General features: G+C 43.9%; 2 protein-coding genes across 2 annotated transcripts in view; one reads left to right on the top strand and one right to left on the bottom strand.

Moving 5' to 3' along the window:
* nid2a (nidogen 2a (osteonidogen)) overlaps nt 1–24363 on the top strand; it is a 39774-nt gene extending 15411 nt beyond the window's left edge. Inside the window, exons 15-60 of the mRNA XM_086111691.1 lie at nt 3226–3360; nt 4476–4604; nt 5046–5168; nt 6706–6842; nt 6927–7032; nt 7160–7293; nt 7364–7469; nt 7585–7700; nt 7817–7922; nt 8350–8483; nt 8751–8856; nt 8950–9074; nt 9148–9253; nt 9374–9507; nt 9600–9705; nt 9786–9910; nt 9987–10092; nt 10179–10303; nt 10381–10486; nt 10575–10699; nt 10776–10881; nt 10976–11100; nt 11177–11282; nt 11373–11497; nt 11567–11672; nt 11761–11885; nt 11963–12068; nt 12157–12281; nt 12387–12492; nt 12581–12705; nt 12817–12922; nt 13015–13139; nt 14220–14325; nt 14420–14544; nt 14616–14721; nt 14833–14945; nt 15161–15266; nt 16267–16396; nt 17025–17125; nt 17222–17394; nt 17555–17684; nt 17776–17947; nt 20690–20847; nt 21547–21670; nt 22557–22669; nt 23722–24363. Of these exons, the coding sequence (XP_085967817.1) occupies nt 3226–3360; nt 4476–4604; nt 5046–5168; nt 6706–6842; nt 6927–7032; nt 7160–7293; nt 7364–7469; nt 7585–7700; nt 7817–7922; nt 8350–8483; nt 8751–8856; nt 8950–9074; nt 9148–9253; nt 9374–9507; nt 9600–9705; nt 9786–9910; nt 9987–10092; nt 10179–10303; nt 10381–10486; nt 10575–10699; nt 10776–10881; nt 10976–11100; nt 11177–11282; nt 11373–11497; nt 11567–11672; nt 11761–11885; nt 11963–12068; nt 12157–12281; nt 12387–12492; nt 12581–12705; nt 12817–12922; nt 13015–13139; nt 14220–14325; nt 14420–14544; nt 14616–14721; nt 14833–14945; nt 15161–15266; nt 16267–16396; nt 17025–17125; nt 17222–17394; nt 17555–17684; nt 17776–17947; nt 20690–20847; nt 21547–21670; nt 22557–22669; nt 23722–23732 (5444 nt within the window). The 3' untranslated portion in view covers nt 23733–24363. The remainder of the gene's footprint in view (nt 1–3225; nt 3361–4475; nt 4605–5045; nt 5169–6705; nt 6843–6926; nt 7033–7159; nt 7294–7363; nt 7470–7584; nt 7701–7816; nt 7923–8349; nt 8484–8750; nt 8857–8949; nt 9075–9147; nt 9254–9373; nt 9508–9599; nt 9706–9785; nt 9911–9986; nt 10093–10178; nt 10304–10380; nt 10487–10574; nt 10700–10775; nt 10882–10975; nt 11101–11176; nt 11283–11372; nt 11498–11566; nt 11673–11760; nt 11886–11962; nt 12069–12156; nt 12282–12386; nt 12493–12580; nt 12706–12816; nt 12923–13014; nt 13140–14219; nt 14326–14419; nt 14545–14615; nt 14722–14832; nt 14946–15160; nt 15267–16266; nt 16397–17024; nt 17126–17221; nt 17395–17554; nt 17685–17775; nt 17948–20689; nt 20848–21546; nt 21671–22556; nt 22670–23721) is intronic.
* rtraf (RNA transcription, translation and transport factor) lies at nt 24351–27913 on the bottom strand. The gene is made up of 8 exons (XM_086111679.1): nt 27755–27913; nt 26945–27069; nt 26595–26694; nt 26191–26271; nt 26008–26096; nt 25832–25900; nt 24847–24895; nt 24351–24751 (listed from the first exon to the last, which is right to left on the bottom strand). Exons 1-8 carry the CDS (start codon nt 27813–27815, stop codon nt 24597–24599), a joined length of 729 nt encoding a protein of 242 aa, XP_085967805.1. The 5' UTR covers nt 27816–27913; the 3' UTR covers nt 24351–24596.
* Between the last annotated feature and the right edge of the window lie 31 nt (nt 27914–27944).

Below are 27944 nucleotides of genomic sequence, written 5' to 3' on the forward strand. Positions count from 1 at the left end.
ACTAATGGACTCTAATGTTGCAACAATATCTCACGTTCTTTTCTCCACAACATAGTGTTCTTTTAGTCAGTCCGACCTGATCTTTAAAAAAAAGACTTCCAAACGATGAAGAGAGCACCAAGTCGCTGTCATTTTTGATGTTACATTGATTGTAAAGGTTAAGAAGAAGCACACACATGCATACGCACACATGCACACCCGCACACAAACACGCTTATACACCCAGAGCACAGCTGGAAGAGCTTTTGGGGATCAGGGGTTTTGTAAACATGGGTTAAGTGCTTTGTGTGTGTGTGTGTGTGTGTGTGTGTGTGTGTGTGTGTGTGTGTGTGTGTGTGTGTGTGTGTGTGTGTGTGTGTGTGTATAGGCGCTCACATGTGCATGGAAGGGTCTCACGCGCTCTGGGAAATAATACCCTATCCAGTGACAGATTTTAAGGACGGGGGCGGGTTGCCGGGCAGAATAGCTTCCCTGTGATGTCATGAGAATCACGGGCTTGACATGAATGCCACTCAATAGAGCACAGGCCTCCTCCAAGGCCAAACAATTGTCCTCTGGATCACTACCAAATTCTACACCCTCATACTTGAAATTATGAATGGGAAAGTTCTTCATGTCGACACAGTCTAATGGCCATGTTGTTGATGCTGTTCTAACTCTCCCCCATGACCCCATGCTGTGATTAAGTGTGGATTGGAAGAAGGAAGCTCACCTTGGAGGTGCACCACTCTCCTCTCCGCACTCTCTTGATGACTTTAAAGTCGCTATCGAGTGAAAATAAATGTCCTGTAAATGACGCCAATTTGACTGGTTAAAGCAATCCCGAATGCTTCAAATGAGGCTTCACAATCATGAAAAATGAAGCCATTGTGTCAGCTCTCCAGCGCTATGGGCGTGTCCGCTGAATGCGTGAAACCACGCCCTGCTGAAATATGGATGCTCCTTTGTCTAGCTTCTTTCTTATCCACACACGTCACTACAGGATTCAGCTGTGAAAATACATCATCTTCAAGTCTCCAGTGGCTAGAAAAAACCCAGCGGGTCATCTTGAGGCCTTAGCGTTAGCCAGCTGCAAGCTCACAGAGCAAAAGCCTGGTAACTAAGTAACTTGTAATTGCACCAGATGACCATTGATACAAAAAAAAAAGTTGCTCAAGTTCTGATATAATGTGGGAGGGGAAGACTTGTGTTACAACTTCCAAATGCGACCCTCGGCACCGTTTTAGCCACGCCTAAAAAAAATAGTAAACTGTTTTTCAATGTTCCTGATATTTTTTTATGTCGCCAAAGTTCAGTATTATATAAGCACTTTTTTTCAGCAATCATTTTCAGACTTGTACGGTATACCGTATTTAGAAACAAAAATTCCCTTGACAGGGTCTTTTACCATCCACCCTCCTTTTTGTGTTGGTCGATATTCTCGTCACCGTCTCATGACTACGTTTGAGACGTGCCTTGATTAGAAGCAAGCATGAAGCTCTGGCCTCAGGACATGGAAGCAATCTGGACTAAACGTCATTGTCTGTGTGCAAGGGATTTTCTCTCTGTACGCCATCCACTTCTGACTCACTCTACCGCGACTTGGGTCTACTCTACTATTTTTTTTGCGAAGCATTGCTGTACTTGATCAGAAAAATTGTATTTTCTTCTTCTTGAGCTTGTTTAGGGAAACTTAAGCTCTTGTTTTTTTCTTATTGGTTCTGAAATATTGAGCTTTTCGTGGAAGAAGAAAAAAAAATACTGGAAGTGCGACCTCACCACTAAGTCAGCATCCAATCAGATTTTGCTTTGATTTGATCAACGTACTAGCAGCACATGACATCCATTTGCACGAGTAAATTGGACTAAGATGGGATCCAGAAAGTCCGAAAATGCTTTTCCTCAGAATTTCAGCTCAGTGATCAGCTCTCTCCGCTTTCACCTGGGTAAACAAAATAGAGTGAAGCTATCCTTGTGACTTGTAATGTTCATCTAGTGTGCCAATCGGTAGTTCAGCAGACGTACAAAACATTTCATGTTGTAACACCTGGTCAATGTGCGGTCATGGTGGAGGAAACCTTTCACACACATCTGCTCACTCATCACATTGTGTTTGTGTGTGTGTGTGTGTGTGTGCGCGTGTGTGTCATCTTGGTGTGTCTAATTTCAACCATGTGCTGATTATTGAGAATACGAAGCAAGTTACTTCCTAAAAGAAAACCATCTTGTGGGAATTGGTCTGACGTGTTTACTTAGCCTTGTTGCTGTAATCATTCAAAGTACTTAACACTAAATAGTCCAAAGGTCAACTCATTGTGAATTTAGCACTTTTAGAGGATCCTCTCCTCTGCCAAAAAGTTTTGTTCATCGACGGCTCTTTTGCTCTTGTTGTGTGTGATGTTTGACCAACTTGTTTTTTTAATGCCAGGTAACAAACAAACAAAAAAAAAGGTATATGATTGCCTAAAGATGTCACAAGATGAACTTTTTTTCGGATGAACAAATGCTAACAAATAGCATCAGCCTTGCGATATTATAACTCTTCAAGCAATGGATATTTGAACACAAATGGTGGTGGCAACACATGCAGACAGCTAATGAAACAATACTCACAAGCGTATATTCTCAATTACTGCTGATTACTGCGGAGCTGAGACCATCTCCATGTCTTGTAAATCGTTTTGACTTTATTATACTACCACAAGGTCAATTGAATTGAAGCAAATATTGAAGCAAAAAGGTTTTCATTTACATTGTATTTAAATATATCTTACCTGGATGTTTTTTTTAAAGTATAACATTATAGAGTGGTATTTGTCTTATCAATAAGCATAGAACAAATGTGTTTTTTTTCGGGGAGGGACTGGAATGGGTGGATGGCATCTTTATTAATTTCAATGGGGAATGAGGATTTGAGTCCCAAGTGTTAACGAATTGATCTTGTATCTCAAGGCACCACTGTATACAGAGGTTCAATGTAACGTCAAACTACATTTTCTACAGTGATACGCTTGGTGTCAATTTGAATGTAACAAATATATTTTATCTAATGTCATAAGATGAACCAAAATGTCTGTTTTTGGTTAGTTAAGATATTTCCCTTGTGCCATAAGCAGTGCCCTAAATCTTTTCAACATTGCAATTCCTTCTCAAAAAAATATGAAAGCAACACATTTAATGGCCACGGTTTTGTTGGTGATGTAAAACCAATTTGTTCCTCTTGTTTTGCTTCAATGGGGTTGACAGGTGCAGAGTTGGTTAACCCCTGCTATGATGGAAGCCATGACTGCGACACGACTGCCCAGTGCATCCCTCTGGAGGACAAGGCTTTCCAGTGCCGATGTGGAACTGGTTACAGCGGGGATGGACACAACTGTCAAGGTACTTCACCTAGTCCCCTGTGGCACTCCCAATCTATTTTTCTTCATGGAAAATGGTGTCTGGCCCACACCAACAGAGGTGGCACAAGTATTCACACTGTGTCCCTCAGTAGAAATATTTTAGTTCAAGTTTAAAAAAATGCAGACTCTGAAATGTACTGAAGTACAAATATTATTTACTGTCAGTTATATTTAATAAATATTTTGAACTTGGGACAATGAACAAAAAGCATCTTTGCGTACGGAATAGTTTCACTCTTTTATTTACGTACGTACATAGTACTCACGCTCACATGAATGAGACACACTATCAAAACGCTGTATTGCAATAATTTTGCTCACAACAGAAGTTGCTATGCTTCAACAAAATTGCCAAATTAGCTTCTGATAAATGAGAGCAATTCAGCCGGTGCGTTTAGGTTATTTTTTTTTCGATTCGATGGAGGCAACAACATAAAAATAAAATAAGGCCATGGATGGGAAATATCTTGCCTCTCTGAATATGTTGCATTACACTAGTCAAAACGTTTTGCTGTTCTTTTTTTTTTTTTTAAAGAGAAAGAGAGAGAGAGAGAGAGAGAATACATCTCTTTTTAAATGTAGGAAGAACAGGTGAAAAGTCACCAGAAAAAGAAATAGTCAAGTAAAGAATGTCTACCTGAAAAATCTACTGAAGTACACTCAAAGTGTTTGCCCTTCCTGACTTCCCATCACAGCTAACTAAACATGCACAAAGACTTTGACAGTTCAAGGCGCCGGAGCAGCGTTTTCAACATCTGTCCATCCAATGTGTATGGAAGGAATCATCACTCCCTCTTCTCCTCCTCCTTGTCTGCCCCCCTGGCCTCCCTTGTATTTAATGATGTAATTAACAGGGACTTCCATTGCTTTAAGCTTGTCCGTGGCCTGTCATTAGCCCAGCATTATCTCCGTGTCTCCTGCTGACAGCACTAGGAAAGCCCCGGGCTCTGCCTCGGTTCCCATGGATGGGCCCCAGTGTCTCTCCATGACCACATAATCACGTCTTGTACTGTACTAAGAATGCAGCCTTGGCTCCAGGTGTTTTTCTCAGTTTACATGTTTTCTCTCTCTCTCTCTCTCTCTCTCTTTGGTTAGATATCGATGAGTGTGCAGAGGGCTTGTCTATGTGTGGGGCTCATTCCCAGTGCATCAACTTACCTGGTAGCCATCGCTGCCGCTGTCAGGCTGGCTATGAATTTGGCTTTGACGGACGTACATGTGTGGGTGAGTGTTCTTATCCACAACATGTTAGGTTGCTTGAAGACCAGCAGACATGACACAGATCGATCTATCTAGCTATCTGTCTGTCTGTCTGGAGAAAGAGAGAGAGAGAGAGAGAGATGTATGTGTGTTATTTAACAATAATACTTTACCATATTATTATTTCTATGAATCTTTGACTAGAAGGCAAAGTGTGACGAGTTTGTCACCAAAATCCAGTGGTGGGGTCCCTGAAAGGGCAGGCAGGATGACCAATGAGAGAAAGTGTGTGTGTGTGTGCGTGTGTGTGTGTGTGAGAACTTTTGATGAATTTCCCCTGCAAATTCTACAAAGACAATGTAGCTCTTGATTAAATCGATAGCATGTTCAGCCATCTGACCTATATTACAATGCATTAGCACACGTGACAGTGTTCGTCGTCTATCTATGACTGCATGTCTTCAGACATGGATGAATGCAGGTCCTCTCCATGCCACATCGATGCGAGATGCACCAACAGCCTAGGCTCCTTCCAGTGCCAGTGTCAGAATGGTTTTTATGGAGATGGTTTCCTTTGCTCCCAACAAGGTCAGTGATCTTGCCACGAGGCGGGTTTTTCCAGGCATTTACAGAGTCTACATGTTGACAAATACAAACCCCAATTCCATTGACACTGGGACGTTGTTTGAAATGAAAATAAAAACAGAATATGGTGATTTATAAATCACAGGGGCATGTTTCCCACGGTGTTTGAGCATTCCTTTTGAAATCACAAAATTTGCATTTTGGAACTGAGGGTACTAATTATAGAGAAGCAGTCATAATAAAAGAATGTACTGTATTTATTTTATATGAAGTGGTCCAAAGTGTTTCTGAATGAATACAATTGTGCGGTTACCCTTGTAAACATATATATATATATATTTTTTTACTGACAGTCCTAAAATATCAGTGACAAACTGTAATTTAGCAATGGTGGAAACACGGACTGGGCCAGCCTGAAATAAAGATGGAGTGATGATGACGGATTGGCAGGCCAGTCGCTGGCGAATGAGCAATGACCAACTGTCGAAATTTACTGATTCTTCTACAAAATAGCGTCAAAGATGCTGGCATTTGAACTTTGTGCTGATTACAGTCCGGATGGTGCTTTTTGTCTTTGGTCTGGTGGACATCACGTTTCTAAAAACAATTTGAAACGTGGACTCACCGGAGATAATGAAATCCCTAAATTCCTGCCAATTGTATGTTGAGAAATGTTCCTGTTAAACTGTTGGCACAACCCAGCCACTACATATATTTTGCTAGAAAACCGATAAACTAAATATATTTGTCCTTAAAAGCCAAGTAAAAGTAATATTGATGAAAGAACTAGAGCCTCCGGTGAAAACGTAGTTTTTCCAAAGTGGTTTCCATAGCACTTCTGGTGAAGATCAGATTGCAACAGTAAGTGACATCTCTATGCATTGAGCGTGCAGTGGAAGCATACGTACCGACTGAGGTCATGAAATCCAAGAAAATTGCAGCCAGATACGTTTTCAAATGTGCCACAAACTGGAGACGTTTGTGGAAAATAAGGATATTTTGACACCTTTATTGTGAGTGAAAGTTTTCCCCTTTGGATATTCTCAAATGAATGGGGTGGCAAAGTGGAATTGTGCACATCAAGTTGGACACGGACTAAATCATGAAGTCAACCCTTTTCTGGTTTCAATTTAAAACAACAAAACTGTGATTCCATGATTGAGCACCTGCATACAATCCTTGCGGTCAATATTGGATGAAGTGGTGTCAAACTACCAGCTGTGGAACCAAGGCTGTGGACAGACCAACCCTGCTCCTCCGTATGGCAGTCTGATAGGCAGCTATTCCACTTGTGGTTGTGGAAACGGACACTGTAAAGCCCCCAAAATATATGATCTTCCAGAGCATTCAAGATCAAGAACACGTCTTAGCCCAACGATTCAAACAACTTTGGGATGAACTTGAACAAAGATGAGGAGCCAGGCCTTCTCTCACAATTGCTCTGTTTTGCCCAAATTCCCCCAGCAGTCATTTTGTTCATACAGTGTACAGCCATGTGTAAAAAAAAAAGTGCCTAATTACCATCCCCACTTGTCTACAGGACAGACAGGCCGTACGAAAAGCCAGTGTGAGGAGCACAGAGACAGACTACAAGGTGGGCTGGAGCAAGCCAGTCAGCTGCCCGTTGGGGTTTTTGTCCCACAATGTGACTCTGATGGAAGATACAGACCACTGCAGGTGGGTGACGAGAGCCAGAAAGTGGATCGATGACCACTGACTCAATAAAAAGTGGAGCTCAGGAGGTTACTGACTCATTCACAGTGCCATGGCTCCACCGGTCATTGTTGGTGTGTGGATAGTAGGGGGCAAGAGAGAGCAGGAACCAGGACTCCTCCTGGTATGGCGCCAACAGATTGTGACAGACATGGTGAGGACCACGTGGAATAAAACTCAGTGACAGGACATCATTTCAACCCCTTGAGCATTGTCTTGCTGTAAAAGAGATGTTTTTTTTTTTTTTGTTTACATGCTTTGTTTGCCTCGAAACCCTCCAGAGCAACCACAACAACCTAAAACGCAATGTGAGCATCACAGAGACAACGTACAGACCACCAGTCCAGACGGTTATCCTATAGTGGGAGCCTTTGTACCGCAGTGTGACGCTAACGGACGGTATACCCCTCAACAGGTAAGCATTCTTTACATTGGAGACATCATGTGTTTACCATATGATATGCTTATCAATCTTGTTATTTTAGTGTCACGGTTCGACTGGACATTGTTGGTGTGTGGACACCCAAGGACAGGAAAGACACGGAACCAGAACTCCACCTGGTACAACTCCCATCGATTGTGAGAGACCCGGTACGAAACAGACTTTCAGCAGAAAGACCTTGCATTTGTTGTCACCGTCGTGGATGTGCAGGAAGTTTTGCTGTTGTGACACTGCTTGTGCTTTCTACTTTTTAAATGTCCTCAGATGACCGTCCGAAAACCCACTGTGAGCAGCACAGAGACAGCGTCCAAACTACCAATCCACTCGTGGGGGCATTTGTACCTCAGTGTGATGCTAATGGACAATACACGCCATTGCAGGTCAGAAGAAGAGAATGACCCGCTAACTACAGAGATATGTTTTTTGAAGCCTTTGACTCCATCTAGCACTTTGGTGTTTGATCTCCATGAATTTGAATAACACCCATGTGTCACAGTGTCACGGCTCTACTGGGCATTGTTGGTGTGTGGACAGCCAGGGACAAGAAAGACCCAGAACCAGAACAAGTCCCGGTGCACCACCCACAGATTGTGATAAACCAGGTGAATGAAGAAAAAGTGCACGGGGAATGATGGACTTCTTCATTAAATTTACCCCTCTACGTCGTTAAACTGTTACGCTCTTGGCAGTGTAACAATCACTGCAACAGATGTCTTGTTTCATTGCTACGAGGCTGCCAGGCTTTCCTTGCTAAACACTGGCTTTAGAACGCCGTCATTCCCGGCACGCGTCAACCTGTGCTTCAAAACGCCTCGAAAAAAGAGGCGATAGAGTATAACTGCAATAAATAAATGCATGTGATTGGAAAAGGCTCAGCATCTAGTTTCTATCCAACTGTAAAATTGAGTGCGCAGCAAAATGAACAGGTATTTCTTGACTTTTACAGGGATTTAAACAGTTCTTTCAAAAATGATCAGGAAACTCCATTTGTTTTACACGACAACATCTAAATCTGTCTTTCGCATCCAGATGAACCGGATCGTACAAAAACCCACTGTGAGCGTCACAGACACAGCGTGCAGACCACCAGTCCGGAGGGTTTTCCTCTAGTGGGGGCCTTTGTGCCTCAGTGTGATGCAAATGGACAATACACTCCACAACAGGTAAATATGTGCTGACTCAATGCATTGTATTTTATATACAGTGGTACCTATACTTACGAAATTCATTGGTTCTGGAAGAAATTTCTTAAAGTAGAACATTTTGTAAGTAGTAGTAAGTTGCGAGTAGCAGCCCATACTGTATTTTTACCTTTTGAACTTGAGATTTCTTTCATAAGTTTCATAACTCAAAAATTTTGTATGTGGAGACGATCGTAAGTAGAAGTACCACTGTATTTTGGTTCGACTAAGACTAAATGTATATTTTAGTGTCACGGCTCAAATGGACATTGTTGGTGTGTGGACAATCGAGGACAAGAAAGACCTGGTACTAGAACTTCTGCTGGGTCAACACCCGTTGACTGTGACAAACCAGGTGCCAAAGCTCAATATTTTTCAGTGTTGCGAGAATGACTTCATACTGACTAATATTGCCATGAGATATCTAACTCTGCGTTATCATTTACAGAGCAACCTAAAACCCAATGTGAGCAGCACAGAGACAGCGTCCAGACTATCAGTCCAGAGGGTTATCCCGTAGCGGGAGCCTTTGTACCGCAATGTGATTCCAGTGGACATTACACACCACTACAGGTAAATTATTTCGTAGAGGAGACATTGCTTTTAGTATATGATGTGCTTTATTAAATGTTATTGTTCATTTCAGTGCCACGGCTCTACTGGACATTGTTGGTGTGTGGACAGCCAAGGACAGGAAAGACTGGGAACCAGAACACTACCTGGTACAACACCCACTAACTGTGACAAGCCAGGTGCAAATGCCAAATCCTTCCCAATGTTCTGTATACAGTACTATAATAGAGTACCGATGTCTTTTTTATTTTTTAATCGTATGGCTCAAACCTATATTGTTAATTGAATCAATGAAACAGAAGACCCGGAACGTCTTAAAACTCATTGTGAGCAGCACAGAGACAGCGTACAGACCACCAGTCCAGAAGGCTATCCCATTTTGGGAGCTTTTGTACCTCAGTGTGATGCAAATGGACAGTACACTTCGCAGCAGGTAAATTCTAGATGGTTTGAGGTATTATATCTTTTGCATATTATCAATATGACTCAAACGTACTGTATAAACATGCGTATTGTTTGTTTTAGTGTCATGGTTCTAGTGGACATTGTTGGTGTGTGGACAACAAAGGACAAGAAAGACCCGGTACTCGAACACCTCCTGGTGCAACACCCGTTGACTGTGCCAAACCAGGTGCTAAAACTCACTATCCTGGTGTTTACACTCTATGATGACTCTCTTTTTGAAGTATAACTTTGCAATATAATCTCTAGAGCGTCCAAAAAGTCACTGTGAGTTGCACAGAGACAGTATACAAACCGAGGGTCCAGAGGGTTATCCACCGGTGGGAGCCTTTGTACCTCAGTGTGATGCTAACGGAAATTACACTCCTCAGCAGGTACGATCTTGGACGGTTTGAGGTCTTGTGTCTATTCTATGTCATCATTCTGACTAAAACGAATTTTGTGTTCTAGTGTCACGGTTCTAGTGGACATTGTTGGTGTGTGGATAGCCAAGGACAAGAAAGGTCTGGAACGAGAACGCCTCCTGGTGCAACACCCTTTGACTGTGAAAAAGCAGGTGCCAAAGTTTAACTTATTTTGACTGGTTGGTCTTAAAGGGGGAAAAGAAAGTAAGAAAGTATAACTTTACAATATATTCTCTAGAGCGTCCAAGAAGCCACTGCGAGTTGCACAGAGACAGGATACACACAACCAGTCCAGAGGGTTATCCACTGGCAGCAGCCTATGTACCCCAGTGTGACGCTAACGGACAGTATATTCCTCAGCAAGTAAATTCTCCACAGTTTGATGCATTGCGTCTTTTGTATATCATTCTATATGACTAAAACGGATTGGGTGTTTCTAGTGTCACGGCTCTAGTGGCCATTGTTGGTGTGTGGACAGCCAAGGACAAGAAAGACCTGGTACTAGAACTCCTCCTGGCGCAACACCCTTTGACTGCCACAAACCAGGTGACAAAGCTCACCTTTCCTTGTCTTTACATTCTGGCGACACTCTGATAAATTTGATTCAAGTATAACTTCACAATATAATCTCTAGAGCGTCCAAGAAGCCACTGTGAGTTGCACAGAGACAGTATTCAGACAACCAGTCCAGAGGGTCATCAACTAGCGGGAGCTTATGTGCCCCAGTGTGACGCTAACGGACAGTACATTCCCCAACAGGTATTTTCCCTTCAGTTTGATGCATTATGTCTTTTCTGTATCATTCTTTGCGACTAAATCATATTGTGTATTTTAGTGTCATGGATCAACTGGGCATTGTTGGTGTGTAGACAGCCAAGGACAAGAAAGACCCGGTACTAGAACTCATGCTGGTGCAACACCCTTTGACTGTGACAAACCAGGTGCCAAAGTTTAACACGCCCTTGTCTTTAAACTTTGATGTCTCGCTTCTGTATTTTTTTAAATTCAAGTATAACTTCACAATGTAATTTTTAGAACGTCCTAAAAGCCACTGTGAGCACCTCAGGGACAGTATTCAGACAACCAGTCCAGAGGGTCAACCACTAGCGGGAGCCTACGTACCCCAGTGTGATGCTAACGGACACTACACTCCTCAACAGGTACTTTCTCGACAATTCGATGCATTATGTCTTTTACATATCATTCTATGCGACTAAAACATGTTGTGTACTTTAGTGTCACAGCTCAACCGGGCATTGTTGGTGTGTGGACACCCGAGGACAAGAAAGACCCGGGACTAGAACTCCTCCTGGTGCAACACCCATAAACTGTGACAAACCAGGTGCCAACGTCTTAACATTCCCGAGTCAGTACACTCTGATGACTTTCTCATATTTTTTATTCAAGTATACATTTATAATGTCATTTTTAGACTGTACTAAAAGCCACTGTGAGCGCCACAGGGACAGAGTTCAGACCACCAGTCCAGATGGTCATCCGCTCGTAGGAGTCTTTGTACCTCACTGTGATGCTAACGGACAGTACACTCCTCAACAGGTGCTTTCTCGACAGTTTGACGCATTTTGTATATCTTTCTGTGTGACTAGAACATATTGTGTGTATTAGTGTCATGGTTCTAGTGGCCATTGTTGGTGTGTGGACAGCCAAGGACAAGAAAGACCTGGTACTAGAACTCCACCTGGCGCAACACCCTTTGACTGCGACCAACAAGGTGCCAAAGCTCACCTTTCCTTGTATTTACATTCTGATGACTCTCTTCTACTTTTAATTGAAGTATAACTCTACAATGTTACTTTTAGAACGTCCTAAAAGCCACTGTGAGCACCAGAGGGACAGTATTCTGACAACCAGTCCAGAGGGTCAACCACTAGCAGGAGCCTATGTACCCCAGTGTGATGCTAATGGAAATTACACTCCTCAACAGGTACCTTTTTCGACCGTTTGACGTATTATGTCTTTTGTATATCCTTCTAAACGACTAAAACGGAGTGGATATTCTAGTGTCACGGCTCTAGTGGCAATTGTTGGTGTGTGGACAGCCAAGGACAGGAAAGATCCGGTACTAGAACTCCACCTGGCGCAACACCTTTTGACTGTGAAAAAACAGGTGCCAAAGCTAACTTTTCCTTGCCTTTCCGCTCTGATGATTCTCTTTTATTTTTAATTGAAGCATAACTTTACAATGTACTTTTTAGAACGCCCTAAAAGTCACTGTGAGCAGCACAGAGAAAGCATTCAGACAACCAGTCCAGAGGGTCATCAACTCGCGGGAGCCTATGTACCCCAGTGTGATAATAACGGACACTACACTCCTCGACAGGTACTTTCTTACAGTTTAATGCATTACGTCTTTTGTGTATCGTCTATGCAACCAGATCAGTCCCCAGACCTCAAGGTCTTTATGCGCCAAAAACATGTATTTTAGTGTCACGGTTCTACTGGATATTGTTGGTGTGTGGACAGCCAAGGACAAGAAAGACCTGGTACTAGAAGTCCTCCTGGCGCAACACCCTTTGACTGCAACAAACCAGGTGCCAAAGCACACCTTTCCTTGTCTTTCCACTCTGATGACTCTCTTCTATTTTTAATTGAAGTATAACTTTACAATGTACTTTCTAGAACGTCCTAAAAGTCACTGTGAGCAGCACAGAGAAAGCATTCAGACCACAAGTCCAGGGGGTCATCAACTCGCGGGAGCCTATGTACCCCAGTGTGATGCGAACGGACACTACACTCCTCAACAGGTACTTTCTTCACAGTTTGATGCATTACGTCTTTTGTGTATCGTCTATGCAACCAGATCAGTCCCCAGACCTCAAGGTCTTTATGCGCCAAAAACATATTGTGTATTTTAGTGTCACGGTTCTACTGGCCATTGTTGGTGTGTGGACAGCCAAGGACAAGAAAGACCTGGTACCAGAACTCCTCCTGGTACAACACCCATCGACTGTGACAAACCAGGTGCCAAACTAAACAGTTTCTTGCGCTTACACTTTCTCTTATTACTGTCTTGTATTTACAATCCATGCGTAACTTTGCAATGTAATCTCTAGAACCTCCTAAAAGCCACTGTGAGCAGCATAGAGACAGTGTACAGACCACCAGTCCAGATGGCTATCCCATATTGGGAGCCTTTATACCTCAATGTGATGCGAATGGACAATACACGCCTCAACAGGTAAACACAACAAGTATGAAGAATACGTGTCTTTTTCAACTAATGTGATATCCACATCCACATTAGGAAGTTTTTGAGTGTGAGTGTTTCCCAGGGAAGGTTGACAGAGTCTCCTGTCTATACTCTAAAACTCTCACGTCCTGGATCACAGCGGAGGTTGAGGAAATTGAGTCAGAATGAACCATGCTCAATGTCTGCGATACAGATTCCAAGTTGAGTTCATGTACATTTTGAGAAGGTATCATTGTTTGGAAAAGACCGCCAAATTTTAAGGAGAGCAGACGTAACATCCATCCGTTGTCCAATCCGCTTATCCTCACAAGGGTCGTGGGGCTGACTTCTGGCAGTCGACGGGAGACACCCTGAACCGGTTGTCAGCCAATCACAGGGCGCACAGGGACGAACAAACATCCACGCTCACACTCACACCAAGGGACAATTTAGAGCGTTCAATCAGTTGGGAGGAAACCGGAGTACCCGGCGAAAACCCACGCAGGCCCGGGGAGAACATGCAAACTCCACACAGGGAGGCCAGAGCTGGAATTGAAGAGCCGGTACCTCTGCACTGTGAGGTCGACGTGTGAACCACTGGACCACCAGGCCGCTTGCAGACGTAATATTTAATTGCAAATATTTTACCTTTAATTCATGGCGAATTCTATCCTGGTCTCCCTATTCTTTTAACGGGTGCTCTGCATCTTCTGGTAAAGCCTCGGTAATTTTTGGTTCATGAAATGTTTGCGGTGATTGTTTTCTTGAGTTGAAGGAAAAATAAAGAATCGGCTTTTACTGTTCCAATAGTTTTGGATAAGAAGTGTACAGGGGTTTGGGAGAAGCCCATTGAGGCCTTGAATAGTGATTTGCGGTCAGTCTCAAAAAGGACTGGTTGGAGGATGCACTTCTGTCACTTGGGTGTGGCTTCCAACTTTCACAAGGTCTCACTTTCTGTGAAAGTCTGTTTATGTCAAGTCAACAAGAGAGTCCGGCCATCCCGATCAGCACATCGACCCCGATTGGGTATTCGTATTTCCCAGGTATGAATGGACGAACGGTTGGACTGAAACATGGCGTTTGTTCCAGTGTCACGGTTCGAGTGGACATTGTTGGTGTGTGGACAACCAAGGGCAGGAACGACCTGGAACCAGAACTCCACCTGGTGCAACACCCTTTAACTGTGACAACCAAGGTCTTAACTTGAATGTTTTCTCATGTTTATATGCAAGAACGACTGCATCAGATCAGGGTACCATCCAAAGTATAATCTGAATTGTACTTGCCAGAACGCCCTCGAACTCATTGTGAGCAACACAGAGACCGTGTGCAGGCTCCCGGTCCAGATGGCAAGCCCATACTGGGAGCCTTCATACCTCATTGTGATACTAACGGACAGTACACATCTCAACAGGTAAGCGATTTTTAAATTAGAGGCCTCATTTTTTTGCCATATGATGTTTTGAAATGTTACTGCCGTTTCAGTGTCACGGCTCGACTGGGCATTGCTGGTGTGTGGACAGCCACGGACAGGAAAGACCTGGAACCAGAACTCCACCTGGTACAACTCCCATCGACTGTGAGAGACCGAGTAAGAAATAGACAGCTCTTACGTTCGGCACGTTCACTCAGTATATGTTGGTAGATATTTGACAATGCTCGTTCTTTCCCTTTTCTCAACCGTTTTTTTTTTTTTTAACAGACCAACGCCCTAAAACTCAATGTGAACACCACAGAGCAAGTATGCAGACAACCAGTCTGGAGGGAGCCTTTGTGCCGCAGTGTGATGCTCACGGACAGTACGCACCACAACAGGTACATTCAAGAAGGTTTCAGACGTTTGTCTTCTCTACAGATTCAACTCGCTTTGCTCTTATATTTTGGACGATGAGCTGACATACAGCCAACATAGAGCACCTCCCGAATCCTACTTTGAATCACTTTTCTGAACACTCTGTATCTGATAGATCAATGTCGATGTTGAACTGCATGAAAGTGAATATTCAAGTCATTATCGTTTGATGGGCTAGTGCCATGGTTCCATTGGACAATGTTGGTGTGTGGACAGCAACGGTCAAGAGAGAGCAGGAACAAGAACTCCGCCTGGTGTTCCTCCCGTAGACTGTGACGCTCCTGGTAAGCTGAGACCAGTCTTCATTTCATGCCCTCTTGGATGTTTTACTCTTTGCCCTAATGACCTCACTCACCCTCTCTCGATCCGAGGTGCGCGCACACACACACACACACACACACACACACATACACACACGTAGGCTAAAAGCAGTTCTTGCTGTAAACGAAACTTTTATGACTGTCCAAACATCTTCAGAGTTTGTCTAGCGGGAAGACGGATGGAGTGTTTCCTCGGCAACCAAACCATAAGCAAACGCTGCCTTTTTCAGGGTGACGCCTGCCACCCGAATGGTTGTTGTCACCTGACAGTCACTTGTAGGCTTCTGCTTTCCCACGTTATACACAAATGGCCATCGTCGTCCTCTCCGTCTTGAAACATACGCAGCCTTTCCTGAGAACCAGCTGCAACTTTTAAAGTTCTCCAATAAAGTGAGTTATGAGATGGATTTTACAAGGTAAACACAAAGGCAAGACAAAGTGTGTGCGCATGTCAACAAATGGACACTGCGCACAATTAATCACACCCTTCATATATACTGTAGATGTGATATACTGTAAACTCAAGCCAGGAACATCGTTCGAATATTTGCACAACGGATGAATAAAGTCCGATGGAATCTTCTTGTTTGTTGAAGATGTTTCGCCTTAAGTCCAAAAGGCTTCCTCAGTTCTAAAGTCTCTGGTGGTCACGAACAATATGGTTATTGCATACCAACCTGCCTGGTAGCAAAATAAGTCAGTGGCCACTATTCCTCAAAGGAATAACCCAAATCAGTCATTCACCTGCCAGCCTGACGACGACAAGCCTATCGTGACCACCCTTTTGGATTTGAGGCGAAACATGTTCCATGAACGAGAAGAATCTTAGTCGCCACGATTCAAACTTTGCCGATCACCCTGACCTGGATGACTGCCGATCTGCACGGGCACCCTCCAAACAAACCCGAGGCGTTACTGTCCATCGTAGCCGAGATGTTCAGCTTTGTTGATGTGTCTCTCGCAGTCTACGTGGCTCCTACCGAGCGTCCCGAGAGCGTGTGTGAGCGCTGGAGAAGCAGTTTGATGGAGCATTACGGTGGGAAGCCAGAGCCGCAGCAGTACTTGCCCCAGTGCGAGCCGGATGGGCAGTTCAGGTAGTTCCTCATTCACGTCGTACGAGCCACTTATGGAGATAGCAACTGAACTCACATTCTGTGCTGAGAGATACTGTAACACTAATTCAAGTACATTTGACATGTTTGAAAAGAATTGCTGGATACGTGCAAGGACAAGTATTAGCTACGTACCACCCAATTGGAATGTATAACGTGAGACTGTTTTGTCGCCTTTTCAGTTTTCCAGATTTTTGTGGCTCAAATGAGGCACAGTGACGTACTTGGGCCCCAGCATTCGTTGCCCCTCTCACTCGATATGCAGTAAGAGCTTGAACGCCTTTGTTGGCATCCTTGGTTATCTGGCACAACTGCAGATAGTTGGCTAGCGATGCCTACACCCTGAAAATGCATCTTTCCTTTTGATAGTCCACTGGCGCGGCCGCATTAGAGAACCTCGTTGTACGCCATGAGTGAGTGCACGTCACGGAAAGAAAGGCAGTCGTTCAAAGAGGGCGCTTTGCTTCTCCAACTCCAACCTTGATAGCAAGTGTGTGGACAAGGGCTTGCGTGGCCGCTTTAGAGTGCCTCGTTGTCGCAGCATGGAGCTCCCATTTCTTGAAGAAGGTCTTGATGGTGAATTATTGATTGCGCTCTTTCGGCTTCTCAGTCCAATCCAGTGCTATGGGGAGACCACCTACTGCTGGTGTGTGGACCAGGATGGGCGAGAGGTTCCCGGCACCAGGTCAAATGATGTCGTCAAGCCTGCATGTGAGCATTGGATCATCTCTGACAAAATCGCTTCTGTCAAAACCTCCCAATGCATGTGCCAACTTTTACGCCCCCCTCGCCCCTATTTTTTTGCAGGCCTTCCTTCGGTGGCCCCGCCCACCGTGCGCCCATTACCTCGCCCGGATGTGACACCTCCCTCTTACGCTGATGTCACACTGCTTTATGCACAGGGACAGAAAATCGGAGCCCTTCCTCTCAACGGGTCCAGACTAGACGCCAGCCGGTCCAGAACACTACTGACTCTACATGTAAAATGCACAGATGGCAACTTTGGCTTGAATGACTTTCTTATAAATGTGTTGCAATGATCTTGTCCGTGTGTGAATGTGTGTGTGTGTGTGTGTGTATGTGTGTATGTGTGTGTGTGTGTGTGTGTGTGTGTGTGTGTGTGTGTGTGTGTGTGCGCAGGGCTCCATCGTTGTGGGTCTGTCATATGACTGCAAGCAGAACCAAGTGTATTGGACAGATTTGTCTGCGCGTACCATTAATAGAGCATCAATGGTGCCAGGAGCTGAGCCAGAGATACTCATTAACTCAAGTGAGTGATCACACACACACATTTTGACACACTGGCTAATTTTTTGGAGTGATTTTTATTAATTTTTTTTTAAATGATCTACTCTTTGTAGATCTGGTCAGTCCAGAAGGTTTGGCTGTGGATGTCAATCGAAGGCTGATGTTCTGGGTGGACTCCAACCCCGACCTGATCGAAAGATCCAACTTGGACGGGAGCGATCGAAGGACGCTTTTTGACAGAGACTTGGTCAATCCCCGGGCCATCATCGTGGTGTCATCCACGGGGTAAAGTTCACGATCCTCCTTCTCAGCCCAGTAGGGGTGAACGGCAGAGGCGTAGGGTTCGATTCCGGCTCCGCCCTCCCCGTGTGGACTTTGCATCTTCTCCCCCGTGCCTGCATGGTTTTTCTCCGGGTACTTCGCTTTCCTCCCACATTCCAAAAACATTTATTATACATAAATGCTTTGGTCTTAGCGATGAGGCTTATTTTCAAATAAATGAAACATGAATTAATATGAAATACAGTTTTTTTATCTAGTTCAATTAGCGTTGTTAACTTACTAAACCCTTTTAAGCGTTCACTAACTTGGCAGAAACATAAGAGTCAGATTACAACAATAATGCAAACAAGTAGTGGCTTTCTCGCGTCAACTTTTTCCAACAGTGATTTGTAAATATGTTTCTTGCACTTCTTAAGCTTCTGACACTGTATAGCTATATAAAATTCACATAATTATCAGAATAAAAATAAAGCCTCCCGGTCGACCAAAATGAAACAGTTTGTTTTGGTTTTTTCACCTCCAAATTGCAAACATTAACATTTGAAAATTGCCTTCAACGACAAAGCGATGTTGCTTTAAATGAACTCGTCAGCCCTTCCCCATAGCCGGAACCCTCCAGCGACGCAACCAAGAGGTGATCCACTGTGGGACGATGCACCAACAAGTCCTGAATCTCGTTTATTAGCACTGACGTCTTGTTGAGTCTGGTCTGCTCCACACTGGAGACATGGCGGCCTCCACACAAGTCCGTCACCGGCTGATAAAATTTCAATCACTGGGCTTTTTTTTGCAACATGTGTTTACTCTCTGTAAGACACGAGCAAATTTTAGGGCTCTCTTAGTGACGGCCGCCAAGACTCATAAACACAGAGCGAGAGCACCAGGCCATCAGCAGTCAGCTTTTCAGGAATAACATCTGCTTTCCATCATTGCAATTAATCACAGATCATCAACAGAAAATGTGTGTGTGTGTGTGGTTTGGGAAGATGTTAGTGCGTTTAATCCATCATTAAACACAACAGCAATAAGCCAAATAATGAAACTTAAAATGTCTGTCGGTGATTAGTTTTTGACCTCGGGCCAATTTTATGCATTTGCTCGCGCGCGTGTGTGTGTGTGTGTGTGTGCGCACGCGCACGCACGCACGCGTCCTCTGACCAAAAGCTAAGCACCCAAGTCAATTAAATTCAGCGCATGCGTGTGTCAAGCTTGTACACACGTACACGCAAATGCGTGAGAACACATACAGCCCCCCCACACACACACACATACATGTAAAGCAATCAAATGATGACGAACGACGCACATGCGCGAACACTCTTGCGCAAACATCTGCTCAGACATTTATCAGACTGATTAACTGCCCCAAACTGTGCATGCTTGTAATTTGATAGCACAAGCGCTGTGTATTACTTCCTTATTCCCAATCGACTTGCCACCTGTATCCCATCATTTATGATGGAAAGCAGACCCCCTCCCCCCCACACACACACACACCGCCTGAAGCTGTGATCATACACTTGAGCATCTTTGATGAGCTAATTGGACCCGTTCTATTCCCGTCTGAGAGTCTGTTCCGATTTACGGACGTGTTTAAGCAAAGGGCAAAAAAACAACAACAAAAAAACAAAAAAAAGTCTGAAGATTCCGCTAGCTTTGTGGTTGCAATTACCCAATATTAATTGAAGTACGCTGGTGCCTTCAGATACGAGGGACCCAACTTACAAGTGTTTTGGAGATATGAAACATCACTCGACCGATAATTTATTTTGTTTTGTGTGGCAGCAATTCATTTAACTTCACAATTTGCAGCAGTTTTGCAGAAAATAAAGTTGTTTTTTTTCAGGGAAGGCACTTCAAGCTGTTTCATGCCACTCCCAGTTGAGGTTTACTGTCAAACAAGTCATCCAAGAGAGTTACAGATGGCCTTAAGAATGCCTGCGTTAGCTCCATGCTAACACATCATGGAAAACGCCATAGACTGGCTAATGATTGACATTAATCGTTGTGGTGGTGCTGTCATCCTTCAACCAACAGATTCAAACATAAATGGTGGAAAAATATGAAGATGGGACAATATAAATATGCTCACAGGCATTCTGTATATTCTTTATCCTCTGTGAAAAACTAGCGATATTATCCCTCGTTTATTAATTATGATTTTTTTAGGGAGGGGCAAATCCGATATTTTTATGTACTCGTTCATGTTATAGAAACAAATGCAATGCTTCCAATGTGAACAGAACACATCCGTGATGCGACACGCATGCATACAAAACACGACATGAATGACGTCCGACAACAACGAAAACGGCGTCACGTTGCGCAGTGTTCACAGAAGTAAATAAGGCCCTGCGTGGAGGGGCTCATCTTTTCATCTCATATCGACAAAAGAAGGAGGCGGGAGGAGGTAGAAATATTTTGGCGAAATGAGGCGACGCTGCTCGAGCTCATTTTTTCGAGACATCTAAAGATAATGTCTCATTATCGCCACGCATAACAAATGAACCACCTGCGTGGATTCATGACAACTACTGTTGTCATGCTTTCATTTTCGAGACCTCATATACACGACTTCAATACTTTCACTTGGATTTGATGAACATGATTTCATGGTACTGCAAACTCTATATTCAAGCAACGCGTTTTGGCCATGCATGTTCTTGTGCACATTGTGACATCACTGTATTTTTGTTCAAAAAGTGGAAATGGTCCGGGTCCAACCCATCTTGTGTCCCTTTGCAGTTCTTTGTACTGGACCGACTGGAATCGAGACGCTCCCAAGATTGAAAGCGCGTCGGTGGATGGTCAGAACCGCCGGGTGGTGGTTTCCGAGGGGATCGGTTTGCCCAACGCTTTGACGTACGATTATTCTTCCGGCCACATCTGCTGGGCCGATGCGGGTAAACAAAACACATCCAACCAGAGGTCGCTAATTGTGCCGTCCATTACTTTGCTGAGTAACTAATTACTTCTACAAAGCAGTAACTGAGTTATGAACTTTTTGGAAGAAGTCATTTGTAAGACAGCTGGACAATTCCTGTCATAACTACGTCGGAACAGTTTTGACACGGTCCTCTTCCTGTGTATTTTTTCAACAGACGCAGGCAACAAATTAACAGATTGTACAGATTAGAAATATCAATTTTTTTATACGTCGACATTTGGGTTTTACAGGTTCAGCTTATGCCGAAAAAAAGAAAAATGAATATGAAAGAAATGTTACCGTATTTTCCACACTAAAAGGTGCACCTGATGATGAGGCACACCTTCAATGAATGGCCTATTTTATCATTTTTTTTCATACAGTACATTGGTTGCACCGTATTATAAGATGCAATCTACAATGCATCCACTAGATGGAGCTACGCTGAAGGAAACGCCAACAGACCGATCGGATGTCAGTAAAACGTATTTAATGAAGCAGCGACGCAGTTCACTTGACCAACAGCAAGTTCTAACATTGACTCGTTAGCGTTGAACTCTCTTGCCGCTGCCCTCACATGACCTAGAAATACGGCGATTCTTTCAAATTGACAATTATGTAAGGACTCAATAGGATGACTGCTGACCATTCACATTTTTGTCTCTCTCTCTTTCAGGCACTAAGCGCTTAGAGTGTGTATTCCCAGACGGTTCAAGGCGAAGGGTAATAAACCCCAGCCTCAATTACCCATTTAGCATGGTTTACCACAGAAACCACTTCTACTACACTGACTGGAGGAGGTGAGCGTCTTCATTTATTTTGCCGCAACAACCTTTTATCCGTTAACTCTGTACTCCCCAACCACCGGTCCGGGGCCAGAGTCCATTTGGGACCGGGCCGCAGAGACAGACCTGCTAACTGTGAGCAAAAAGCCAATCAGAGTCCATCTTCTAAAACTGGTTTGCGAGTTGAAATGAACAGAATCCACCAATAAGTGAAAGAAACAGTAAACCGAAAGTAAGAGTAATTAATGAACCAAAAGTACATCGAAACGCGCAGCGGATGGGCAGCCGTGACTTCCGCAGATTTGACGAGAGAAATTCCTCCCCCCCAGCGGCCTGGCCAGAGCGACGTATGTCGTCAAGAACAAGGCAATACAAGAAACCTCTCAAATCATTTGAAGAAGTAGCGCCCAAGTGGAAAGCATGTTTGCGAAGCCCGCCCCCGTAAACTTTAGCAGTTGAGTCGCTAACACCGAGCTAGCAGTCCCATTTGCAAGTAGCAATGATGCTAATACCATCGGTCGGATCATAACTTAAAAATGATGACGTTTACATTGTAAAGGATATTTATTATTCCTGATTGGTCCGTTTCTTAGTAGTTCCCAGTGTTATTTTATTTTAGTCTACATTTGTTGGACAGTAGAATAGCACTGTTTGAAACAAAAGACAAAAATCGATGTTAATGAATTGTTGAATGACTCTCTAGTCATCTTTGCTGTCAGTACTAGCGCTTTCAAACTGGAAATGTATAAGCAATGACAAAAAGGGTTGCCGGTCCGCAAACAGCAAGTACCGGTACTTGTTTCAACTGGTCCGCGACACATGCAAAAAAAAAAGGTTGGGGAGCGCTGCACGAATGATTGCCGCGTTCCTTACGTTGCGCTGCCTCAACACTTCCTCGCAGGGACGGTGTGATCACACTCAGCAAAGACAGCGGTAAGCTCACCGACGAATATTTGCCGGACCAGAGGTCTCACCTCTATGGCATCGCCATAGCAACATCCCACTGTCTATCAGGTAAGCCGATGTAAGTCGCCCGCACCCTTGAATGGTTTCTCTATCCATCGTATGGACTAAGCCGCTGCACGGGGACACCTTGGTGCCTTGAGTGCGAGTGACCCAACTTCAGAGATTTTTCACTCTGTGTGTGTGCGTGCGCGCGCCCTTTGACGTGCAGTGATGAAACATGCCAAGGTTAACGCTGACGTTTGTCATCCATGAAACCAAAGAATACATCCATTGGTGTCATTTGATGCGCTGATGTCATCTCCAAGACTTTTAGAAAACACCTGTAAAGAACAAAGTATCACTCTAAACACAGGATGATGCCCAAAGTAGTAACACCCCCCCCCCACACACACACACACAATGTCATGCGTCACTGGCTAAAGCTGTAATAAGAGAAGCACGCTTCAAAGAAGTTATTGCGTGGTGTAATTGGGAGCACGATGACAGCTTTGAAACACACTGGCTTAAAAGCCGTTATTGTTCAACACACACACACACACACACACTTAAGTTGTTGGGTGTTGCTTGTTCAGGATGTTAGTTGTTTCGGCCGCTTTACTCCTTCGCCCCAATGAGGCGCGCTTTTTTTTTTATACCTGGGAAGCTTATTGTTTACTAATGATGGGAAAACAAAGCTTCATGAAGCACCTGTGATACTTTTTCACACCTCAAGATGGTGGTCTTGGTTTAAATATAAAGGTTAGTGCAGTGGAAATGTATTAAAATTCCACTGCATCTTTAAACCAAGAGTGCCCTTTAGAGGAGTCAAAAAGGTACACAAGTGCTTCACGAAGCTTCACTTGTCCACCACTCTTGCTTACCATCACCATAAAACATTTTCACCGTCTGCTACTTTTCGGTGACGGTATCTTTCGTTTGATTGTCAACAGAAGTTATGGAGCAAATGTTCCCGCGAGCGCACTGGAAACGATAGTTTGTCAGTGGTGACTTCTGTGGTTTTTCCTTGGGCGCTGTGGTTTCTTGTAAATCAAATTAGAGGCACAAGATGGCCCCAGAGAGGGCTGGTTTTACTCATGTACTGTTGTGTATGTGTGTGTCAGGGAACCATTAACAGCAGAACGACAGTCACACGGTCCTTTGGTGCTAAAGTTCTGGGGCCGTTTTTTTGAGCCGGGGATGTGACGAGCCCTCCCGGTGTCCCTCGGAGGAAAAGGAGGCTCCCGAAGGGACGTGGCTTCCTGTGGATCAGCTCTCACCCCCCCCCCCCCCCACCCCCCACTGCCAAAATATAACCGCACATTAATAATTTTGTACATTTCTTTTGTACCTTTTTTTTTCTACTGAATTTTTATATGCAAGTTTGTTTTTGGAGCCAACAAAGCCGAAGAGTAATATCACCATTTTTTTCAATTTTCAAGTGTGTTTTAAGCAGTAAAGAGCTGTAAAATCTTTGCACCCAACTCGGAGTTTAATCGTCGGCCACGTTACGACGCAGCAGTTGAGCTCAATTTCGCCGAGCATGAAGACAGGAAACTTGGAAAGGATCATCCAAAGTGAGGAATGTAAATCAGATTACAATCATGAAGGCTTTCCCTCCACTGTGTGTCACAATTTCAGCAGCTCCACGTATGTCATTATTTCCCTGCACCATTAATAGTTCCCCGCCTCCTGATTAGATTTTTTTCCCCCGCCGCTTTATAAAATGTGATATTTATAACATTAAAAAGTGTTCTGGTACTGGACTCATTTATTTTTTTTTTGGAGTTTGCCGCTCTGTGGAAGCACACAAAAAAGGGATCCAAAAAAAAAATCACACTAGTGTTTTCTAAATCAGAACAAATGGCTGTTTCTCTTTTAAACAAAGTCTTGGAAGATCACAGTGTGCACAAAAAAAAAAGGGTCACAGAAGAAAAAACTGGTGTCAACCACAGACTTTGAAATGAACGCCAGTCCTCCAGAACTTCCTTCATGGCCCTCATCTGCCGACCTTGCCCAGCCGGTGATCTGTTTTTGGGTCGGCAATGACAGCTTGGACTGCTACGATGGCTTCATTGATCTTGGTCTGAAGCTCTCTCAGCTCGTCGATGTGTAGCAGACGTAGGATTTGTGCTGCTTCGTTCAGCGTGGCATCTGGTGAGACCATCAATCAAATCTACGCTACATCCTGCGCGCAGACGTCCATGCAGTTGAACAGTACGTCATTCGGGGGAAATAAAGACACTCACCACCGGTATCAAATCCCAAGGTGTGCTTGTCTAAGGCTACTGGGACACCCTGAAGACAAAGAGAGGAGACATTTCGTGACTTAGTGCAGAATAAATTTTGGGCTAAATATTGTACATAAAATCTCTGGGAATTTTGGGGTGTGAAACGTGAAATTTGGGAATTTTATAAATGTCAATAATTTTCAAAATGCCCTGAATGAACTGAGCAGTTTGAATTTTGAGGCGTTTGAATCAGTCAAGACATGTGGAATGAGAGGCTAAATGTTTAAAATATCACTTAAAAGGAAGTCAACACCAACATTTTACTGACTATGTTCTATGTGGCTCCACAAGTCTAAACATGGCATTCTGCATCATATTGCATTCGTGGAATATGTTGTCCGAGTTTGGTCACGTGACATTCCCAGTCTGGACTGCGATTGGTCATGACCTGAGCCATGTGATGTCATTTTCGGTCAACATCAAGGGGCAAAATGGCCGCCCGCTGAGATGGAAAAACGCTTAATTCATATTTACAAACGATAATATTAATTAGATTGTCGTGTTTTGACTAGACTGCCTGGACTATATATTCTGAAGACCATTTGGGGGTTCACTTCCCCTTTATATTTTAGATTTTTACTGTGAAAGATGTGGAATTTTAGAAATGTGTCAAATGAATAAGTTAAACAGAATTTGTAGTGTTAAAACTTTTTTTCTGCTAGCCGTCTCATTTTGGAGTGGAAAATATGGAGTTCTGGGAAAACGTTTTGGGAATGTGGAAAGTAATTCCTCACGAGTCCTGAAACTTTGGAATCTGAAGTTTGAACCGGTTGAGGAATGTGGATGTAGAAGCGTGGCAGGCAAAGGCGAAATGCGTGAATGCTCCTGAACCATTTGTTGACGATGAAACTGAACTCTCATTTTGAGCAAACACTAGCAAGAACATGAAAGGCGTTATCAAATTCCTGGCTTCTCACGTGCTAGGCCAAATGTGTTTGTTTACCTCTCTGTTTTTGCTGGCTTTGGCGATGGCCTCTGGTGAAAGCCTTTCTTGGATGAGGATACGAATGGCCTTTCAGGGGGAGACCCCAAAAAAAGATGACATTCAGTTCAATGAGATCGAAAAGTGTGTGCATTCAATCTGCCTGGGGGGTGGGGGGGTGTTGGAGAGAGTCTCACCTTGAGCATCACCAGGTAATCGTCATGCCGCTGGATCTTGAGGATGTTGGCCAGGGCGAGCACGCCCGCTTTGAAATCTGGCGAGTCACCTGAGTCACACAAAAGCATCAAAAGCGCCTCGGTTCACTTACAGGAGCGTTTGGGGAAAGGGCAACAAGGTGAGGGTCGCCTTGTGATGCTTACTGTCGAGGTTGACGAGAGGGTCTGACGCCGCACTGCAATCGCTCGAGGCTTCCAGGGTTGGACAATTTCTATATTTGTCCACTAGGCGGAGACACAGAACACACAATCATACACGAGTCACAAGAACTTGAGTTGGAAATCTGCTTTTTACGGAGGCACAAAAATGGGGGTTGGAGCCAGAAAAAAAACCCCATATACAGTACTTTCAAAATATTGAGAACAAAAATCATGAATAAACGGGTCTGCAGCGGCTGAATTGACGATATGTGGGGCTTCACATTTATGGAGATGAGTCGGTTGAAATGCGCTTTAAATGGGGTCAGCATGTACAGTACCTTTTTCATATGGCGCCATCTATTGACCAACCTCGGTATGGCACGAAACATACAAATCTGTTGTCCTACCATTGTCTCCATATTCATATCGCACGGCCAGACCCAGCAGCCAGTCCACAGCCTCCGCTCTTTCAGCCGCTCCAAAAGGACAGTTGACGTCCTGCAAATACTGCACGCAAAAGAAAATAACACCTTCATATTTTGCGGTTTACGCACCCATGTCTTAATCTGACGAACCAACTTCAGTCAGACATTGCAGTTCCGTTGCATTCAGCCACATGAAACTAAATTCAATACAGGACAAGGAGAGCTACACCGCTGTCTGCCACAATGATCAAGACATTGCTAAATTTAGAGTCTGACAGCAGCAATCCAAACCGAGATCAGTTAGTTTCGTAATTGATGTCCTATGAGCTCACCTTCTGGTATGCTTTGGGCCAGTCCGAGCTGGGGATATTTCGCAGGCTGCCTCGGTCTTCAATCTTGTAGTGTCGAATCTTCTGGTCCTCTAGCCACACTACAAAGTTCCTGAACTGGGTCTCATCTGAGAAAAAGACATTCATAATATGGATGTTTTGGAGGATTGTGTTTGAATCCGGTGTGTTTGGATTCAAGTATCCAAACCCAAATACCTAGTTTTTTCGTCTCTGCTAAGTGAAATGTTTTGCCTGCAATTTTTGATTTTGTAAGCATTAAGCTACAAAAAAAGGAAAGTCGTTTTTTTCATGTTTGTAATTAATCAGCCGATTAATTCATTATTGGAAATGTATCATGCCAAATATCAGAATCCACATCTCGTTATTCTTCTTGTGTCCCGAATTCTCCATGTGGTAGTCCAGTCTTTGTCCTTACAAGCAAGACAATTCAGTGCACTTGTAGAACGACTACGGCACACGAACAGAACGACGATCTTCAGTGACGTTTTTCCACTATTTTCACACTAGTAGGACAACTCGGGCGCACTCGTGAAACAAGTGTATCTTTCTTTAGAGGCAAAACAGTGCACTCGTTGACATCTGCGGGCTACTCGTACTACTAGTGAACTGCTACATGTTAATATACTTTAGAATAGTATGTCACTAGTAGCAACATGCAGTTGATATAAAGAGATTTTGGCGTCGCTACAGATATACAGTACTGGTAGGCAGAAATGTCCTACAGTAGCAGTAAGGAAGTCACTAATACAGTCGTTCTACTTGTGCAAAATTGTTCTTCCAGATTGGTTTTACCTGTACAGTCAAATCCACCGGGACTATGGTAGTCTAAGGCGGTCAATTTTCTTCTAAACATTGCACGTTTGTCTTCCACGTTCCCCAATAAAAACACTTGTCACGTCACAGGCGCTAATGCTACTCGCTTTCAGTTTGACAACAGCACGCATGCGCAAATTCAGCAGTCCCATTGCAGCTTCCGTCTATT

Source organism: Hippocampus guttulatus, chromosome 1, assembly GCF_054856545.1.
Source record: "Hippocampus guttulatus isolate MCC_2025c chromosome 1, RoL_Hgut_1.0, whole genome shotgun sequence".
Lineage (NCBI taxonomy): Eukaryota > Metazoa > Chordata > Actinopteri > Syngnathiformes > Syngnathidae > Hippocampus > Hippocampus guttulatus.

Excerpts from the sequence above, each read along its gene's own strand:
- rtraf (XM_086111679.1), bottom strand. The coding sequence starts at position 27,815 with ATGTTTAGAAGAAAATTGACCGCCTTAGACTACCATAGTCCCGGTGGA. Across the intron at positions 27,070-27,754 it reads CGGTGGATTTGACTGTACAG|ATGAGACCCAGTTCAGGAAC; the intron begins GTAAAACCAATC and ends TCTTTTTCTCAG. Across the intron at positions 24,896-25,831 it reads AAGCCAGCAAAAACAGAGAG|GGTGTCCCAGTAGCCTTAGA; the intron begins GTAAACAAACAC and ends CTTTGTCTTCAG.